General features: G+C 54.3%; 6 protein-coding genes across 6 annotated transcripts; 4 read left to right on the forward strand and 2 right to left on the reverse strand.

Moving 5' to 3' along the window:
* Positions 1 to 345: 345 nt before the first annotated feature.
* Positions 346 to 2,669, forward strand: E0L32_005789 (uncharacterized protein; the record flags this gene model as incomplete). The annotated part of the gene is made up of 7 exons (XM_031140350.1): positions 346 to 441; positions 500 to 894; positions 957 to 1,402; positions 1,459 to 1,856; positions 1,919 to 2,034; positions 2,098 to 2,339; positions 2,497 to 2,669. The coding sequence occupies 7 exons, from the start codon at positions 346 to 348 to the stop codon at positions 2,667 to 2,669; spliced, it is 1,866 nt and encodes a 621-aa protein (XP_030995556.1).
* An 818-nt stretch (positions 2,670 to 3,487) lies between these two features.
* On the forward strand, positions 3,488 to 5,369 carry E0L32_005790 (uncharacterized protein; the record flags this gene model as incomplete). Its single annotated transcript, XM_031140351.1, has 2 exons — positions 3,488 to 5,175; positions 5,234 to 5,369. The coding sequence occupies 2 exons, from the start codon at positions 3,488 to 3,490 to the stop codon at positions 5,367 to 5,369; spliced, it is 1,824 nt and encodes a 607-aa protein (XP_030995557.1).
* A 97-nt stretch (positions 5,370 to 5,466) lies between these two features.
* Positions 5,467 to 7,214, reverse strand: E0L32_005791 (uncharacterized protein; the record flags this gene model as incomplete). Its single annotated transcript, XM_031140352.1, has 5 exons — positions 5,467 to 5,756; positions 5,818 to 6,322; positions 6,378 to 6,702; positions 6,754 to 6,829; positions 6,890 to 7,214. The coding sequence occupies 5 exons, from the start codon at positions 7,212 to 7,214 to the stop codon at positions 5,467 to 5,469; spliced, it is 1,521 nt and encodes a 506-aa protein (XP_030995558.1).
* Positions 7,215 to 7,695: 481 nt separating this feature from the next.
* On the reverse strand, positions 7,696 to 10,083 carry E0L32_005792 (uncharacterized protein; the record flags this gene model as incomplete). Its single annotated transcript, XM_031140353.1, has 3 exons — positions 7,696 to 8,857; positions 8,932 to 9,112; positions 9,165 to 10,083. The coding sequence occupies 3 exons, from the start codon at positions 10,081 to 10,083 to the stop codon at positions 7,696 to 7,698; spliced, it is 2,262 nt and encodes a 753-aa protein (XP_030995559.1).
* A 475-nt stretch (positions 10,084 to 10,558) lies between these two features.
* E0L32_005793 (uncharacterized protein) lies at positions 10,559 to 12,368 on the forward strand (the record flags this gene model as incomplete). The annotated part of the gene is made up of 7 exons (XM_031140354.1): positions 10,559 to 10,630; positions 10,691 to 11,105; positions 11,165 to 11,556; positions 11,616 to 11,687; positions 11,751 to 11,848; positions 11,900 to 11,984; positions 12,045 to 12,368. 7 exons carry the CDS (start codon positions 10,559 to 10,561, stop codon positions 12,366 to 12,368), a joined length of 1,458 nt encoding a protein of 485 aa, XP_030995560.1.
* A 1,175-nt stretch (positions 12,369 to 13,543) lies between these two features.
* On the forward strand, positions 13,544 to 14,446 carry E0L32_005794 (uncharacterized protein; the record flags this gene model as incomplete). Its single annotated transcript, XM_031140355.1, has 3 exons — positions 13,544 to 14,051; positions 14,194 to 14,275; positions 14,344 to 14,446. 3 exons carry the CDS (start codon positions 13,544 to 13,546, stop codon positions 14,444 to 14,446), a joined length of 693 nt encoding a protein of 230 aa, XP_030995561.1.
* Positions 14,447 to 15,310: the final 864 nt, after the last annotated feature.

Genomic DNA, 15,310 nt, shown 5'->3' on the forward strand with positions numbered 1-15,310 from the left:
CACCCGAGGACGCTGTGCTCCAGAGCGAGCGTGGCTGGGCTCCAGCTGCTTCTTCACACCGCCATCCGCCACATCTTCACCCCACGCCTCAGATGCACCTCACGCTCGCCCACGCCACTCACTGATGCTGCTCTTGCACCTTTCACTGATAGAAACCGTTTGATGAATTCTCCTGTTATTGCCGCGCACACGATTTATTGACCGCATTGTTCCATATAGAACCCTTGCTTGCCCGACTTCCACTTCAAAGACGAATCGACAATCAGCCGTTCGCACATGGGTGCCGCAGCAACACCAGTAACTCCGATGAAGCCGCTCACATTCATCAACATTTGCTCCGCTATCATGGCTAGCATCCCCAGCATTGAATCTTCAGTCACCTTTTTGCTCGGCGAAACCCATTACTTGGCAAGGCCGCTCCCAAGGAGCCCCAAATACCAAGTATGTAACTATCAATCCGTCAACTGCCAGCACAGTGACAATACTAACTCTGTCACAGCCCAGCAACCTCATCAACGTGGTTGTGAACCAATCCGGTGCCGCGGCTTCTTCACTCATGACATACTTCAAAGTCGCCAAGGACCAGGTTGTTGATGGCAACACCTTGCTCGGCTGGAAAACTGCCTACCTCGACAAAGACGACGTCTTTCACCCCGACTTCCTTAGAGACGTTGTCTTCAGCGGTGTTGCATCTGGGGATATCACCCTCACCAGTGACGCTCGAGACGTACTCAAACAGTGGGGCACCTTGAATGTGGGATACGACGTTTGCACAGACCTCCCGAACGGTCCGTACCTTTACTACCAAGGTGTCCACCACTCAGTCTGGAGGGTATATGAGGATCCCCAACTTGCCTTCTCGCAGTCTATTTGGCCAACTGCACAGGATAGCCGGTAAGTGTGGGCCATAAGAAGAAATGGGATCATGGTTGAACAAGAACTTTCAGCGTATTCAGGCAAGTTGATGCTGCCGGAAGTGGCTATCGAGGCCACGGGATAGCCGTTCCCTCCCGGTCATACGCCGAAACCTTTAGGGCCTCGACGGGATCGGGGGTTCTTGGGAACAGTTCTCTCCTCGGGCGAGTGAGGTTCTCAGTCAAGGACAACTTCCATGTCCGCGGTATCAAAACAACTCTTGGCAACCGCGCCTTCTTCGAAACTTACCCGGTTCAGCAAACCAGCTCCACAGTTGTGTCCAGGCTTCTAGGTGCAGGTGCGCATCTTGTGGGGAAGACACACCTCAGCTCGTTCGCTATGATGGAACACCCCATGCAAAGTATCGATTACCAAGCCCCTTTCAACCCCCGAGGTGATGGGTATTTGATCCCTGGAGGCAGTAGCAGCGGCAGTGCTGCTGCTGCCGCATCTTACGACTGGCTGGACATCTCGATATGTACCGACAGTGAGTGTCCTTCTGTCTGGTCAGGTAGGAATTTGGCCGCTAACCTCATGGTCTAGCAACCGGAAGCTCTCGGATCCCGGCCCTCCAAACTGGTCTCTTTGGCTTCCGCCCGACAACTAATTCTATCTCCACCGACGGGCTGGTACACGCCTGGGCAGACTTTGATACGCCTGCCTGGATCGGCCGAGATTTGGGCATTTTCCCCGACATACTCCGCGCCCTGTCAGATTTGCCCGAAGCTAGAGCTCCAAAAGAAGCCAGATTGGTGCCATTACTTCTTTACCCCACAGACTTCATCCCCCCGGAGAGCCCCGAGCAAGAAGCAGCAATGGAAGACTTCCTTGACAGCCTAAATCCATCCACGGGAGGGATGTACAGGAAGATCTCGATCCAAGATGACTGGTCAAAGACCTCCCCTGTTGATGAAAAGGACTTGCACCAATATCTGTTCAATGTGAGTTCGAGCATCCATGCATGTACTCATAGAGTAAGGTGTTTAACCATCTCTTTCCCTAGTTGACTCGCAATGGTTGGTACTACTCTGCCTATCACACATTTGATTCTTTCAGAAAGGAATACAAAGAAGCCCATGGGCACGATCCATTCGTTACAGAGATTGTGAGGTGGTACTGGTCAGTACAGCCATCTCGTTCTGCGCCCGGGTTCTGCGACCAGACAATACTAACCAAGACTAGGCAACTTGGCCGTGAAGTACCCGAAAGCGACCATAATGAGATCATGAAGCGACTTTTAATTTTTAAAACATGGTTCGTTAATCAGTACATGGCGGGAGGTGCAACCATTCTAGCACTGCACATCGGCAAGGTCCAGCCGAGATATCGCGACCAATACCCGGGAAATAGCAACCCTGAAGTCCCTGGTCTGCAACCACCATATCTGTCCGCTATACTAAACGCTCCCGAGTTAGCCATCCCCAGTAAGTCCTTGAGAATTTCCCTCTTTTCATGCTATCTGGTGTCTGGTGTGGTTATTGTGGCCTCACTTACTCCTCTCCTGCCCTTAGCGCTCCACCTCCTTGTTCTGCTTTGACTTTCAAGGGTCTTTAAACACTAACAAAATCCATAAAACTGAAGTCTCTGAGCTTGCATACACCTCTCGTATTACCAACCAGGAAGAGAATCTTCCCGTAGTGGTTTCATTGATGAGTGGTTCGGGCACCGACCTAGACTTTATTCGTTGGACGTTAGACGCCTTGGAGAAGAGTGGGCGGCCAACGAAGGTCAAGACAGGGAAGGTTATGTTCTAGAGATACTTGTGTACACCCTGGCAATTATACTTCTTGAAGAACCATGTGATCTAGCTCGGTGATCCGACGAAGCTCCGATTGCAAATGACGGGCAGTGGCGAGGCCACTCTCCCGATCGCAGGGCCTTCAAGTCCGACTACTATGACCGTCTCCGGCGTAGGTCCGAGGCCCGGGAACTGGTCCCGGACTTTGACCTCTCGACCATGGCTTGGTAGGCGCCTGCCGCGTGGCTGGTGAGTCAACCCATCCGGACGTCCGCATGCTCGAGTTTCCAAAACTTTGTATCTCAATAGCCGTGAATAACAGACCGCGTGAATAAGTTATCTCCTTTATTTCTCTAATTAGCTGTGATTTGTGTCCTTGAAACGGGAGCACGAATTATACTACATATAGGAAGACTACATTCGCACGATACGCCGTCTGTCCGAATTGAACAAATAGCACATGTGCTCCGAGGAGCCTAAACACCGTACGGTCAAACCTCCGGGTTATAGATTTTTCTGAAGTGAAGCATCGGTGGTTGTCGCTGGTGTCGGCGTCGGCGGCCGACGGCCGAAATCATTCTGCAAGCCACGGCCCGCTTCGGACCGGAGGACAACCGTCTTCCAACTCATGCCGGAAGGATGCCGAAGACAACCCAACCATAACTGCAGTACTAAATTCAAATCCGCCAGTTGTAGTAGATTCTCCGAAGTCGAAGCTCCGGGAGCAGACGAATTGGCAGAGCTCCGATCCTATTGGCCATAACATTCTTGGCTGCATTTTCACATCTTCACACTTCACGACCAACACAAACCACCAAAGCTAGACGCTCTGCAATGATTGAAAAACATCCTATCCGTATCGGAAATGTCTCCGGTGCTACTGGTGACCATCCGCATGCCATGCAGCGCATGGTGCGGTCCGGCAATGTGGACGTCATCACCGGGGATTGGCTGTCCGAGATGAACATTGCGTGGAACGCCATCACCCGGCAGGAAGTGGATGAGACCCTGGGCTATGAGAATGGTTTCTTTGAGCAGCTCGAAGAATGCATCGACGATATCATCTCCCAGAACATCAAAGTAGTCACCAACGCCGGCGCACTCAACACATTAGGTCTCTACAACAAAGTAAGGGACCTATGCCAGCGAAGAGGCCACGGAGACACCGTTGTTGCGGCTGTCTTGGGAGATGATGTTTCTGATTTGTTTGCCAAGGGTGGCAAGGATCAACCCACAGGTGTTGTCCACCTTGACCATCCGGATATGTCGGTCGATGACTGGGAATTCACACCCTGCGCCGCCAATGCCTATATCGGTTGTTGGGGGATCGCAAAGGCCCTGGAAGCTGGTGCTTCAATCGTGCTCTGCGGCAGGTGCACCGACGCTTCACCTGTCATGGGTGCTGCGGCATGGTACTATGGCTGGAGGGAAGACCAATATGAAGAGCTAGCCGGCTCGCTGCTCGCCGCGCATCTCATCGAATGTGGACCGTACGTCGTTGGCGCAAACTTTTCCGGCTTCAAGGACTTCCTTCCCGAGCTGGTAGACCTTGCATTCCCAGTTGCGGAGATTGACTGGCGCGGCGGAGCAGTCATTACCAGGACGGGCGAAGGGGGCGGTCATGTCACCAAGGAGACAGTCACCGCGCAGATGCTCTACGAGCTGCAAGGTCATCTCTACCTCAATCCCGATGTCGTTGCAGACCTCTCAAATGTGAGGATCGAGACTCAGGGCACAGACAGGGTGGCTGTAAGCGGAGCGAAAGGCCTCCCACCTCCACCTACTACCAAAGTCATGGTTGCCGGCAAGGGCGGGTACCAGGCTGAGGCCACCTTCTACCTCAACGGCCTGGATGTAGCAGAGAAGGCTACGATGATGAAGAATCAACTTGCCCATGCCTTTCAAAACAGCAACTTCAGCAAGCTTAGCATTGAACTATACGGAACGCAGGCGGAGAACCCTTCGTCCCAGCAGGCGGGAACTGTGTGCCTGAGAGTCTTTGCTCAAGCCCGTAGACAGGAAGACATCGCCGCAAGCAAGTTCAAAGTTCCGATCTACGCCATACGCATGCAGTCATATCCCGGGTACCATATGAACCTCGACTTCCGCACGATGGAGCCCCGGCCGTTCATGGAGATGTTCCCGGGGCTTATTCCGCTGGCGGTAGTCGACCACCGTGTCCAGCTGAACAATGGTAGTAGCATCGCTGTAAACCCGCCAAAGAATACGGCAGTATATCCGGTCGAGCGGCCTTCTTCCGACACATCGAGCCCGATCGACCTGTTGTCGCTGGGCCCCACCGAGTTTGCGCCGCTCGGCAGCATCGTCCACGCCAGATCCGGAGACAAGGCCAACAACTCCAACGTCGGGTTCTTTGTTCGCCACGGGGACGAGTATGCTTGGTTGAGAACTTTGATGAGCGTCCAGAAGTTGAAGCAACTTCTGGGAGACGACTGGTTCAAGAGTGATCCCAACCGACGAGTCGAGCGCGTAGAGTTCCCGCAGATCAATGCGGTACACTTGTGAGAGCTGCATTCTTATTCGCCCTTGCCAAGGTGCCTTGCTAACACAAATATGCAGCCGCATTCTTGACAATCTCAACGGAGGAATCGCGTCATCAGATAGAATCGATGGGCTGGGTAAGGGAATCGGCGAGTACCTACGTAGCAAGTACGTTGACGTGCCTAAAGTATTCTTGGAACGGGGTCGCATATGACCATGGTAGTTGCTGGTATACTATTGAAGCATTGTAACATAGGGATAGTAGATAGTCTAAACTAACTACCAAATGATGAGAGTTTCAGGTACCAATCCTATTGGGGCCGGGGATATGGATGGAGAGTCACTGTAGTATTGCTGCCATCGGCCGGTTGCGTTCCTATCAAGTCCTCAGGCACCTTGCCATGCTCGACCCATTCCACCATACGCTCGAAGGTATTGTAGGTTGATGGGACATAGGGATATGGTGGAGAAGTACCGCAGTGTCCACCTCCCGGGATCATGAATAGCGAGAAGAAATCATCGAGCTTGTCGCCGGATACACCTCGCAGCTGTTCACGATGCTCGATAGGCCAGTAAGGAGAATTGAAGGGATCAGCCCACCCTGAAGGCCACACGTTAGCTTGTCAACTATCCTCTCTACATAGACAATCAGGCGGGCTTACCTTGGGTGACAAGCATCTTGCCTCCATGCTTGCGGAATGTCTCCAGATCAGGCGAGATGTGATCAATGTAGGGGCTGGCCTTCTTGTCCACCATATCGACATCCGAGCCCCAATTGAAGGTGGTGTAGTCGTAGCTCAGATTGTCGAAAACAAGGTTTTGCAGGATGGGAACACCGTATTGCAAGTATAGCGCAGACTCCTGGAACATCCACGCACCCTCCGATCCGGGTGCAAAGCCGGGGTAGACTGGCTTGCCGTTGCGTGAATCCTTGGGTCCAGCGTAGAACTCCTTTACGTTTTCAATCTGAGGCTGAGTCAAGCAGACCGTCTTGTTGTTGACCAGAGGTTCCTGATTCCCAGAGCATTGAAGCTTGGTGACGTCGAAGGGACACTTGGCAGGGTCGGATACGACGCGGTCTTTGACTCCATCAATGGCATCACACTCGTCAATGACTGAGTCGCTGATTAGGTTTAGGGCATCTTGACTGAGGAAGGCACCCTTCCGCTATACACACTTCCGTCAATACGTAGTATAGTATAGCGGGGTTGGAGATCCTTACATTCGAGTTCACACCATTGAAGAGAAAAGAAAGGATCAGGTGCGAGTACCAATTGCCGGGGCAGCCCGCCGAGATGCCGTCGAAGACTCTGGGGTGGAACTGGGCCAAAGCAAAACCTTGCGCTCCGCCAGTGGAACATCCAACGTAGTACATCTTCTTTGGAGATCTTCCGTAGTACACACTGGTGAGCTTTTTTGCCGGCCGGGTGAACATGGCGATTGAGTCTCGTATCCATGTCAATACCTTCGACCTGTCATGGAAGAAAGCTACATAGGATCCAGGCTTTGTCTCGCCATTCTCGGACAACGGATGCCCTCCATCACCTCTGCTCGCTGATTAGCATATATCGAGCAATAGGAGGAGGCTTTCAAGGTACCCTGCAACAGCATGGCCGTTGTTCAATTGTTGCAACATTGAAACATAGTCAATGGAGCCAGCAAAACCTCCATTACCTGTGAAATGTCAGTCGACATACTATACAGCTAGTAAGGAGGAGTTGAGGAGCGGCTTACCAACAGCCACGTAGCGTCCGTCATAGTTTGACTTGGCAGGCAGCCACAACTCAAAGTTTAGAGTGTTGTTTCCATCAGGACCATACGGGATGATACCGACGACTCGGCAAAAGGCAGCCTTGTTCCCACCGTTGATGGAGGCCTGAGGAATGGACAGTGAGCTTGCAGCAACGGGAGTTGCATTGAATTGCGTACAGCCCGGGAGATTCAAGCCTTGAAGGGTTTCCAAGTCCGCACACTCAACGCCGCATCCAGGTCTCGCTGTAGCGGTACCAGAGAGCAAGGCAAGCGAAACAAAAGCTGCTGTGAGAATCATATTCAACATCATGACGGCCGAATATACAGGGCGGTCTGGCGGAAACGATGCTACCCAAGGAGAATCCTCAGGGCTTATAAGTTCTTCCCCTCCTAGCTTCGGATGTCGGGCTGGGCGCCGCCCAGGGATCAACAGCCGAAGATATTCCATCCCCAAGTCGCGATGCCACCGCCCGCTCAACTCCGCACTGAAAAGCTGGGGGACCTTGCCAAGCTTTGCTTAGCGGCGTGCGGAGAGGCTGTCTTAGGTCGATTAGCTTGGCAACGGCGCGATGGATACGACTGTGCGTTGCACGCGAGACGGTGTTTAGTGCGTCGGCCGTCCCAGGCCGACGGGATATCTTCGGCGCAGACCACCAACATTCTCACTGGTAGGCCCCCTTTTGTTTTTACTCCGCATTAGCGATGTAGCCAATGACTGGAGAACCGAATGCGCCACGATGTATCAAGCCAATGGGGGGTTGTTTGAATTGGAGCGCGAAATACGTAGATCAACCAATTTGCAAGTTCCAGTCTTCCAGCAGTCCGCCTCCTTGGTCGATCTCGCCAAGCCAGTCAGTGCTGAGTTGTAGAATAGCATCATCGCCCCATTGTGAATCTCCCATGCGCTGTAGATCCGGGAAACAGTCCCTCAGAGCATTGTCTACCGCCAAGGAAGGCTGAAGACCGCCAGCAGCAAACTCATCATCAGCTGAAACGGGGAAGCTGGCCTGAATGCAGTCTAGCCCATCCATCATGTGACCCTGTGCTCGAGCATCTCCTACTGACGATGCGGAAGTTTGCTGTCCCAAGTCTGAGGACCTGGCCACAGGCCCCGAGCTCGACAATCCGGAGAGTACTGCCACGGCATCGGCCAATACCGCATCACTCAGTCGATCAAACACCTCGTGACAGTTCTTCTGGGCGTTGCACCGTTCAGAAATTGCGACGAGGACATTCGAACACGCCCTGCAGCAATTTACAATATCAACGATGCTGGGCTCCTCGGCCAGCTGCGTGCGAGGACCTTCCCCACGCCGCCTCTTCTCCCGGAAGTGGCGGCTCAATGCGTACACGTAGGATAGGCCGGCTATGAAGACCGAGTGCATCGTGATCCACAAGAAGTTGATCTTGCGCGAGCGGAGGAGATACGCGTAGAGGGTGATGGACTGATGCGCGGCCGAGAAGATGTGCTGAAGGCTCTGGCTATCGGCGTTGGCCGCCGAAACGGTCGTCACGGAAGGGCGGTAGAGCAGCAGCACACCGTTGTGGTACAGCATCTCGTACCACGCTTTGGACTGGAAACTTGACCGTGCTTCTGCCAGTCGTGTCATCAGGTCCAGTTCGGGCAGATCCAGATTGTTGGTGTCCGCCCGCCAGGCATCGAGCTCTGCCGCAAGACCACTGCGTATGCGGTGCAGGTCATCTTCCGACTGCGCTGCGGCTTTGCTCCCGCGGTGCAAGGACGTTAAACAACGGCCGCAGATGTCACGGTATCGTACGAGGTGGACGAAGAGGCGAGTGCGGTAGCTCGGAGCAATGCGGGGGAGTGTCTGATCATCGGCGCCGATCACGGATGGGCTCGAGACTTCATCTAAGTCCTCTGTCGGCAGTTCAACATCAATATCCTCGATACAGATTGCTAGAGGTCTTCCGAGAGTGATAGAAACCATTCTATATCGTTCGAGGTTAGCGACGGCTATGCGGCGCGGCGGGAGCTGGTAAACGCGGGAGCTTGGGAAACAGACCTGTCGAACACAAAGGCGCTCCAAAAGCACCTTCGACGAACTTCATTCTCTTCAAATTTCGGCGAGAGGTGTGATATATCGCCCTGGGCGCCATTGGGCTTGTTCAGTCGATACATGGTCTCTCGATGCAAGCCCAGCTCGAAACACATGCGGGCCGCGATGCCAACAATGTGCCACAGGCCTTGAGAAGAGGTTAATCATGTGCCTAGTCTGAAAATGGGAGGGACACCTACTCCCAGATGCATCGGTCGTTGAGCTGCCGAGGCGAAATTGGCATAGAAGGAGCATCGCTTGTAACGCTCGCAATCCTCCCTCGGAGAGGACTTGATTGAGATGGATCGCCGCTCGTTGGTGATGCGTCTCTGCGTCAGGCAGTGCCTGCCAGTTGAATTTGTAGACCTGTGAAGTTGCGATAGCTAAGATCATGTTGAACATGAATGCTTCAAAGGCATGCGTCCGGGAGAAGGATGCATCGCTATAGATGCAGTCGACAGTGGCCCGAACAGCCCGGGGGTGCAGGAACGGGTAAGAGAGGTGGTCGTGGGCTAGGTATGCCTCGATCAGATGTCGAGCAAGCTGCTCTGGTGGTAGCGACCTGTCATCTGCGCCCCAGTCGCGAGTGACGGGGCTTGTACCTGGCGAGAGCGTCGAATTGGAAGGATTCGCTAGCCGTTCTGCATTGACCGGAACACCAGCATTCACCAGGCTTGCCAACAAGATACCGCTCGTCGAGCCGAGGAATTGCCTATCACCCCCGGCACTGGTCGAGAGATAGGAGACTTCGTTTGCAATGTCATCCGTGCCACTGTCGTTCCGACTCCTGGGTCTTCCGTTCTCCTCTCCTGCTTGCGACACTATCGTCTCATCGACGTCCGGACTCGTCGCTGCCGGCGGCGCTGAGGAAGCAGCAGCAGCCGCTGCCGAAAGCCTCCGGTTCGCTGCCTCGAGCTGGTGAATCCGGCGCTCGAGGTTCTCCACGAACCGGCGGCGATAGACGGGCTGCTTCGCCCGCTCCGAGTACACGCAGCTCGCCTGGGCCCGCCGACACGGGCCGCATTCCGGGTGCACCTTGTCGCACCTCGTCTTGCGGCGGTGGCAGCGGTCGCACGCCTGGGGCGCGTCTGAGGCTGCTGCTGCTACCGGCGTAGGCATGTGGAACTGCGCATCTCGTCAATGCATGTAGAGTATCGGTGACGGACGGCCGATGGGCACACCGTTCGCAGACTGGATGAGGGAGGGCCCCTGCCTTGGAAATACCAGGGAGCCGATTCGCCCTAGTTTAGGCCGCAGACGATTATTTCCAGGCCAGGTTAGCAGGTGTGGTGCTCATCCACGGATCCCCACTGCCGTTGGACCCCTTGGACTCCCCGGTAGTGGTTTTCGGCGGTCACATCGCCGACGTCGGCCCTCCACAGGCCGATGCTTGAAATATCTTCGCCCATAATGGCCAGGTTGTGAGGGGAACGATCCGGGGGCCCAGACAGGAAAATCAGTTTCGCGGGGAAAATAAAATCTGGGGAGAGCTGTACATTTTCAGAGTCGATTTTGATCAAGCTCTCTATTCCCTTTACCAGACTCTTTCCTTCCATTGCCAAGTCCACTCTGTTTCTCCGGATCCCCTTTCAAGATGGCAGATAAAGAAGTTTCAGGACCAAACGCTTCGATCCGCATGGATGAAGACGTTGAGGCCAGCAAAGAAGTAAGGAGCCAAAGTATTTCTTTTGTTCGAGCGAGCAACTTTCTTAACACTGTCTTATAGCATTTCTCTTCCGACCAATCAATTCAACAAGGGACGCTTGACCCTGCGTTGAACGCCGCCCTGGTCAGGAAGCAAGACTACAGAATCATCCCTCTGGCTGCCGGCATCTACCTGCTCTGCTATCTGGATCGCTCCAATATCGGCAATGCCAAGGTTCTGAATGCCACAACTCACGATGACCTTCTCTCGGAGACGAACATGACGAACTACGAGTTCACCATCGCACTGATGGTGTTCCTGATTGCTTATGCTCTCTTCGAAGTTCCGTCCAACTACTTCCTCAAGAAGATGAGACCCAGCCGATGGATAGCCTTCTTGATGTTGTCATGGGGTGCTATCACCATGGGCTTGGCTGGAACTCACAACTATGCCTCCGTCACAGTTGTGCGATTCCTCCTTGGCGTATTCGAAGCTGGTAAGCAATTGAGCAAGAGACTGCCCTACAGAGAGAGTACTGTGCTGACATTCCAAAAGGCCTCTTCCCCGGACTTGTATACTACCTGACCTTCTGGTATCGGACTGAAGAGCGGTCTATCCGGGTAGCTGCCATCCTTGCCTCTGCAACTCTCGCGGGTGCCTTCGGCGGCGCGATTGCCTATGGTGTTGGTCACATGAATCAGACGCAGGGCATGTCTGCCTGGCGCTGGCTATTCCTTCTCGAAGGTCTCCCGTCTGTGATCTCTTCTGTCTTTGTCTGGTTCTTCCTGCCCGACTATCCTGAGACCGCGTCTTGGCTCTCTACGGAGGAGAAGGACCTGGCAGCGCACCGACTGGCTGAGCAGGGCTCTCACGGCGGCAGCAAGTCGCTTACTTGGGCCGAGGCGAAGGAGACGCTGCTCGAATGGCGGCTTTGGGCGCACTATTGCGTAAGAGCTCCTTCTTTGGTTTTGTGGCGTGACAAGGAAGAGACTGACATAACTTCAAGATCTACTTTGGCATCTCGGCCCCGTTCTCCAGTCTGTCTCTGTTTACGCCATCCATCACCGCTGGCTTGGGGGTAAGTTATGCACAACTTGACTGATGCATCAAGTGCCTTCATGCTGATCAGAGCCCTTTGCAGTATGAGAACCTGGAGGCGCAGCTCATGACCGTTCCTCCTTATGCGGTCGCCTATGTCGTCACCTTGGCCGTCTCGTGGTCCGCAGACCGACACAACGCGTAAGCTTTGACGCACTTCTTTGCGGCCTTGTTTCTGACATATGTGAATAGTCGCGCCCTCCATTCCGCCGTGTTCTCTGCCATCGGAGCGGCTGGCTTCATCGCCAGTGCTGCACTGCCCCCTACAATGTACACGGTAAGCCAACATTGATATCTGTATCAGCAATACATGAGTATGGAGCTAACTCTCGTTCAGCAACGCTACGGCTGCCTCATCGTCGCTGCATCAGGCGCGTTCGCTTGCATCCCGCCGCTCCTCGGCTGGCTGTCGTCCAACCTGCACACGACGGCGGCCATTGGCCTGGCGATCGCGCTGAACATCTCCATGGGCGCCCCGGGGCAGATTGTCGGCGTCTGGATCTACAAGGCCGACGAGGCGAAGAAGGGCTACCCCACGGGCCACTGGGTCAACGCGGGCCTGCTGCTGTTTGTCTCTGTGGGCTGTGTGCTGATGCACTTCTACTATGTCTGGAGGAACAAGATGGCCAGGCAGTCCGGCACGCCTCTTTTCAAGTACTAGGTGGCAGGCATGGAGGCATGGAAGCGTTATGGCATGACTTGAAACTGTGCATGCAATTGACGAGTCTCTTGGGTTGCTTGTTCTTTAGGGAGCAATTGCTGTCGCCGCGGACTGTAGTCATTCTCAGCAGGAGGATAAACAGTTGAAGCCACACTCAAGTGTGTTCTACATGAATTGGCAATCAAGTCAAGCTGTAATAAACCTGTTCTCGTATACCTACACAAGCTTCCTCCAATGTCCACGGCGGTCCAATTGACGTCTCCAAGACTGAGCGTATCTGACTAATAATACGCGACCATACGTGTAATTCTTCCGGATTGATGTAGCGCATGATCAGCTACGCTTGGGAATGCCGTGAGATTGGCGGCAAGGTGAGTAGGTACGTTGTCCTATCACGGGGCTTGGGTCGAATGGCGCGTGAGATGAACCATACTGCATTTAGATTGAGTAAACAAACCCTCTTCCCGCCAAGATGGCATTGGCCTTGGTCACTGGGAGGCGTCGATCTGTGGCTTGCCGGGCCGACGAGATGGGATGAACGACCTGAATTTGCCCAATTCACTCATATTTTGAAGAAAGAATAGAGGTATTTGTGTCATAGAAAGGAGACTCTTCCATGCCTCGCAGCATCATGCACGCGATTCCGTTTTCCGGAAGCCGTCATTCCCGAAATCCTTGCCAGAAAACAAGCACAAATCGGGGAACAACTGCGGGGAGTCTTCAGCAGCGGGCGCCAGCCACGGTTGACATGGTTGACATGCGCCGCTACCATCATTTCCCCTGATTTTCTGGTCCGATCCACCATTAGCTCGCGCCGCTATCCCCAAGATAGCGAGCGTTGTTAATTCCCGAGGGCCTGAGTGGGTGGTGGTGGTGTGTTTATTCCAAGTTGTGCCGCTCTTGTTGTGCTGGCTGTCCCGTTTGATTCGGACGAAAAAGTCTGGGCGGGTGTCCCTGTCTCTCTTCTTGTTTCCGATCCGGTGTCTCTGTTTTTCTTTTTCTCCTCCCCTCACACCCACCGACCTGAAACACGTTTCGACAGACAGACGGACAGACAGACAGGAAGAACACACCTGCGCAAAGGGGATCGCGACTCTCTCTCTGCCCAACCTCGGACCACCGACACTACCACAAACCACGACAACCCGCTCTCTGCACGACGGAACACGGACACCATGGTCTCGACGCGCTCCACCTCGTCCTCCCTGACCCCGGGCATCCCGCCGACCACCCCGCGCGCCGCCATCCGCTCGCGCTCGACCTCGCGCCCGCCGGCGTCCTCCTCCTGGGTCCACGTCCCGGACACGGTGACGCTGCTCTGGCTCGCCGTCTCCCTGCCCCTCGTGGCCTGGGACACGGGCTACATCATGCTGCGCCCGCGCTCGATGCCCGGCGGGTCGCTGCACTGGCCACTGTGGGTGCCCTACAAGCTGTACGGCGAGGTCGACCACGTCTATGGCTTCAAGCAGTGGGATCTGCGCAACGGCTTCACGGCCGCGCAGGGCGCGCTCAACATCGTCGAGAGCCTGTGCTACCTCGCCTACCTGTACCTGTGGCGCGCCAACGGCCGGCCCTCGGCCCGCGCCGGCGGCAGGCTCGGCGTCGCGGGCAGGCCGGCCGCGCTGGCCGTCATGCTGGCCTTCTCGGCCGCCGTCATGACCCTGAGCAAGACGGTGCTGTACTGTAAGTTTTTGCACGAGACCTTGCGCGTCGCACACAATACGCACCGGCGCGTCCCCGTGTATCGCACGGGCGGGCCGGGCCTTGTGACGGGTAAACACGCCATGTTCAGGACGCGACATGCTAATGTACGACACACATTCAGGGGCCAACGAGTACTTCAGTGGCTTTGATAACATCGGCCACAACGACATGTATTCCTTGATCGTGCTCTGGATCATTCCCAAGTAAGTTGAAGCCATTGGCCTGCTAACTATTGTCTGATGCGATTTTTGACGTATTTGGCTACCTTTAGCGGCGCCTGGATTGTCTTCTCTGCCTACATGATCTACAAGTTTGGCGGCGAGATCGTGGCCGTCCTGACCGCCGCCTCTGGACGCGCCTCCAAGAACGATTGAACTGTCAGACACAGGATCGCGTGAAGCGATTTGACAACATGCGCAAAGCGACGAGTACCTCGTCCACCCTGCCTCGAAACAGGCTCCAGTTATGGGATAGGTAATGGCTCGAGCATGAGCAAGGGGCTACAAGGAAACGGTGGAGGATCATGAAGACATGTGAGATGACGGATGACGTGATTGACATTTCTGACCGAGTACATATACCCCTATGTTCTCTGTACATATAGGTTGATTTTAATTGGCAAAGGAGCTTGGTGTAGGTACGTACGTATTGGATACAATATACGGGCTGGTGCGATTTCGCCAGCCGGAGTCTGCTTGAGTTGACAGGAGATGCATGAAGCTTCTCGTCACCCGACGCGTGTTGACCATGCTGCCGTAAGTCAACTCCATCATGGTCAAGTTCCACTAGCTTTCCCAACCATGTAATCGTCTCCCGGAGTAAGTCTCTTGGCATCTTACTGAGAACGGTGAACGCTACAGTGTGCCGCACTGCTTCACGCGCAAACTCCGTGCCTCGGGATCTATGATAAACCCCGCCCCAATCTCACGGGGGTGTCAGACGGAGCATACGCGACAAGCTCATGATACAATGTGCATCTATTTTCTTAGACATCATCTTCTCACACTATACGTCCCTGGAGGCCGAGTACGCAAACTAGGACCTGACAGATCACCATGTTCACCCAATTGACCCAACCTGGCTTCCTCAAGGCCCTCTACGCCGGAAACGCAGTGCGTTGAACACACTGTCAACGGAAAATATGCATATACTGACTGACTGCCCTTTAGCTATGGCACTCTAGGTAAATACAGATTAAATATGCCTAGTATGCTGTCTCAAGTACTAAATAAACCACG

Source organism: Thyridium curvatum (genome assembly GCF_004353045.1).
Source record: "Thyridium curvatum strain D216 chromosome Unknown NODE_31_length_406039_cov_82.875441, whole genome shotgun sequence".
In the NCBI taxonomy this organism is placed as follows: domain Eukaryota; kingdom Fungi; phylum Ascomycota; class Sordariomycetes; order Thyridiales; family Thyridiaceae; genus Thyridium; species Thyridium curvatum.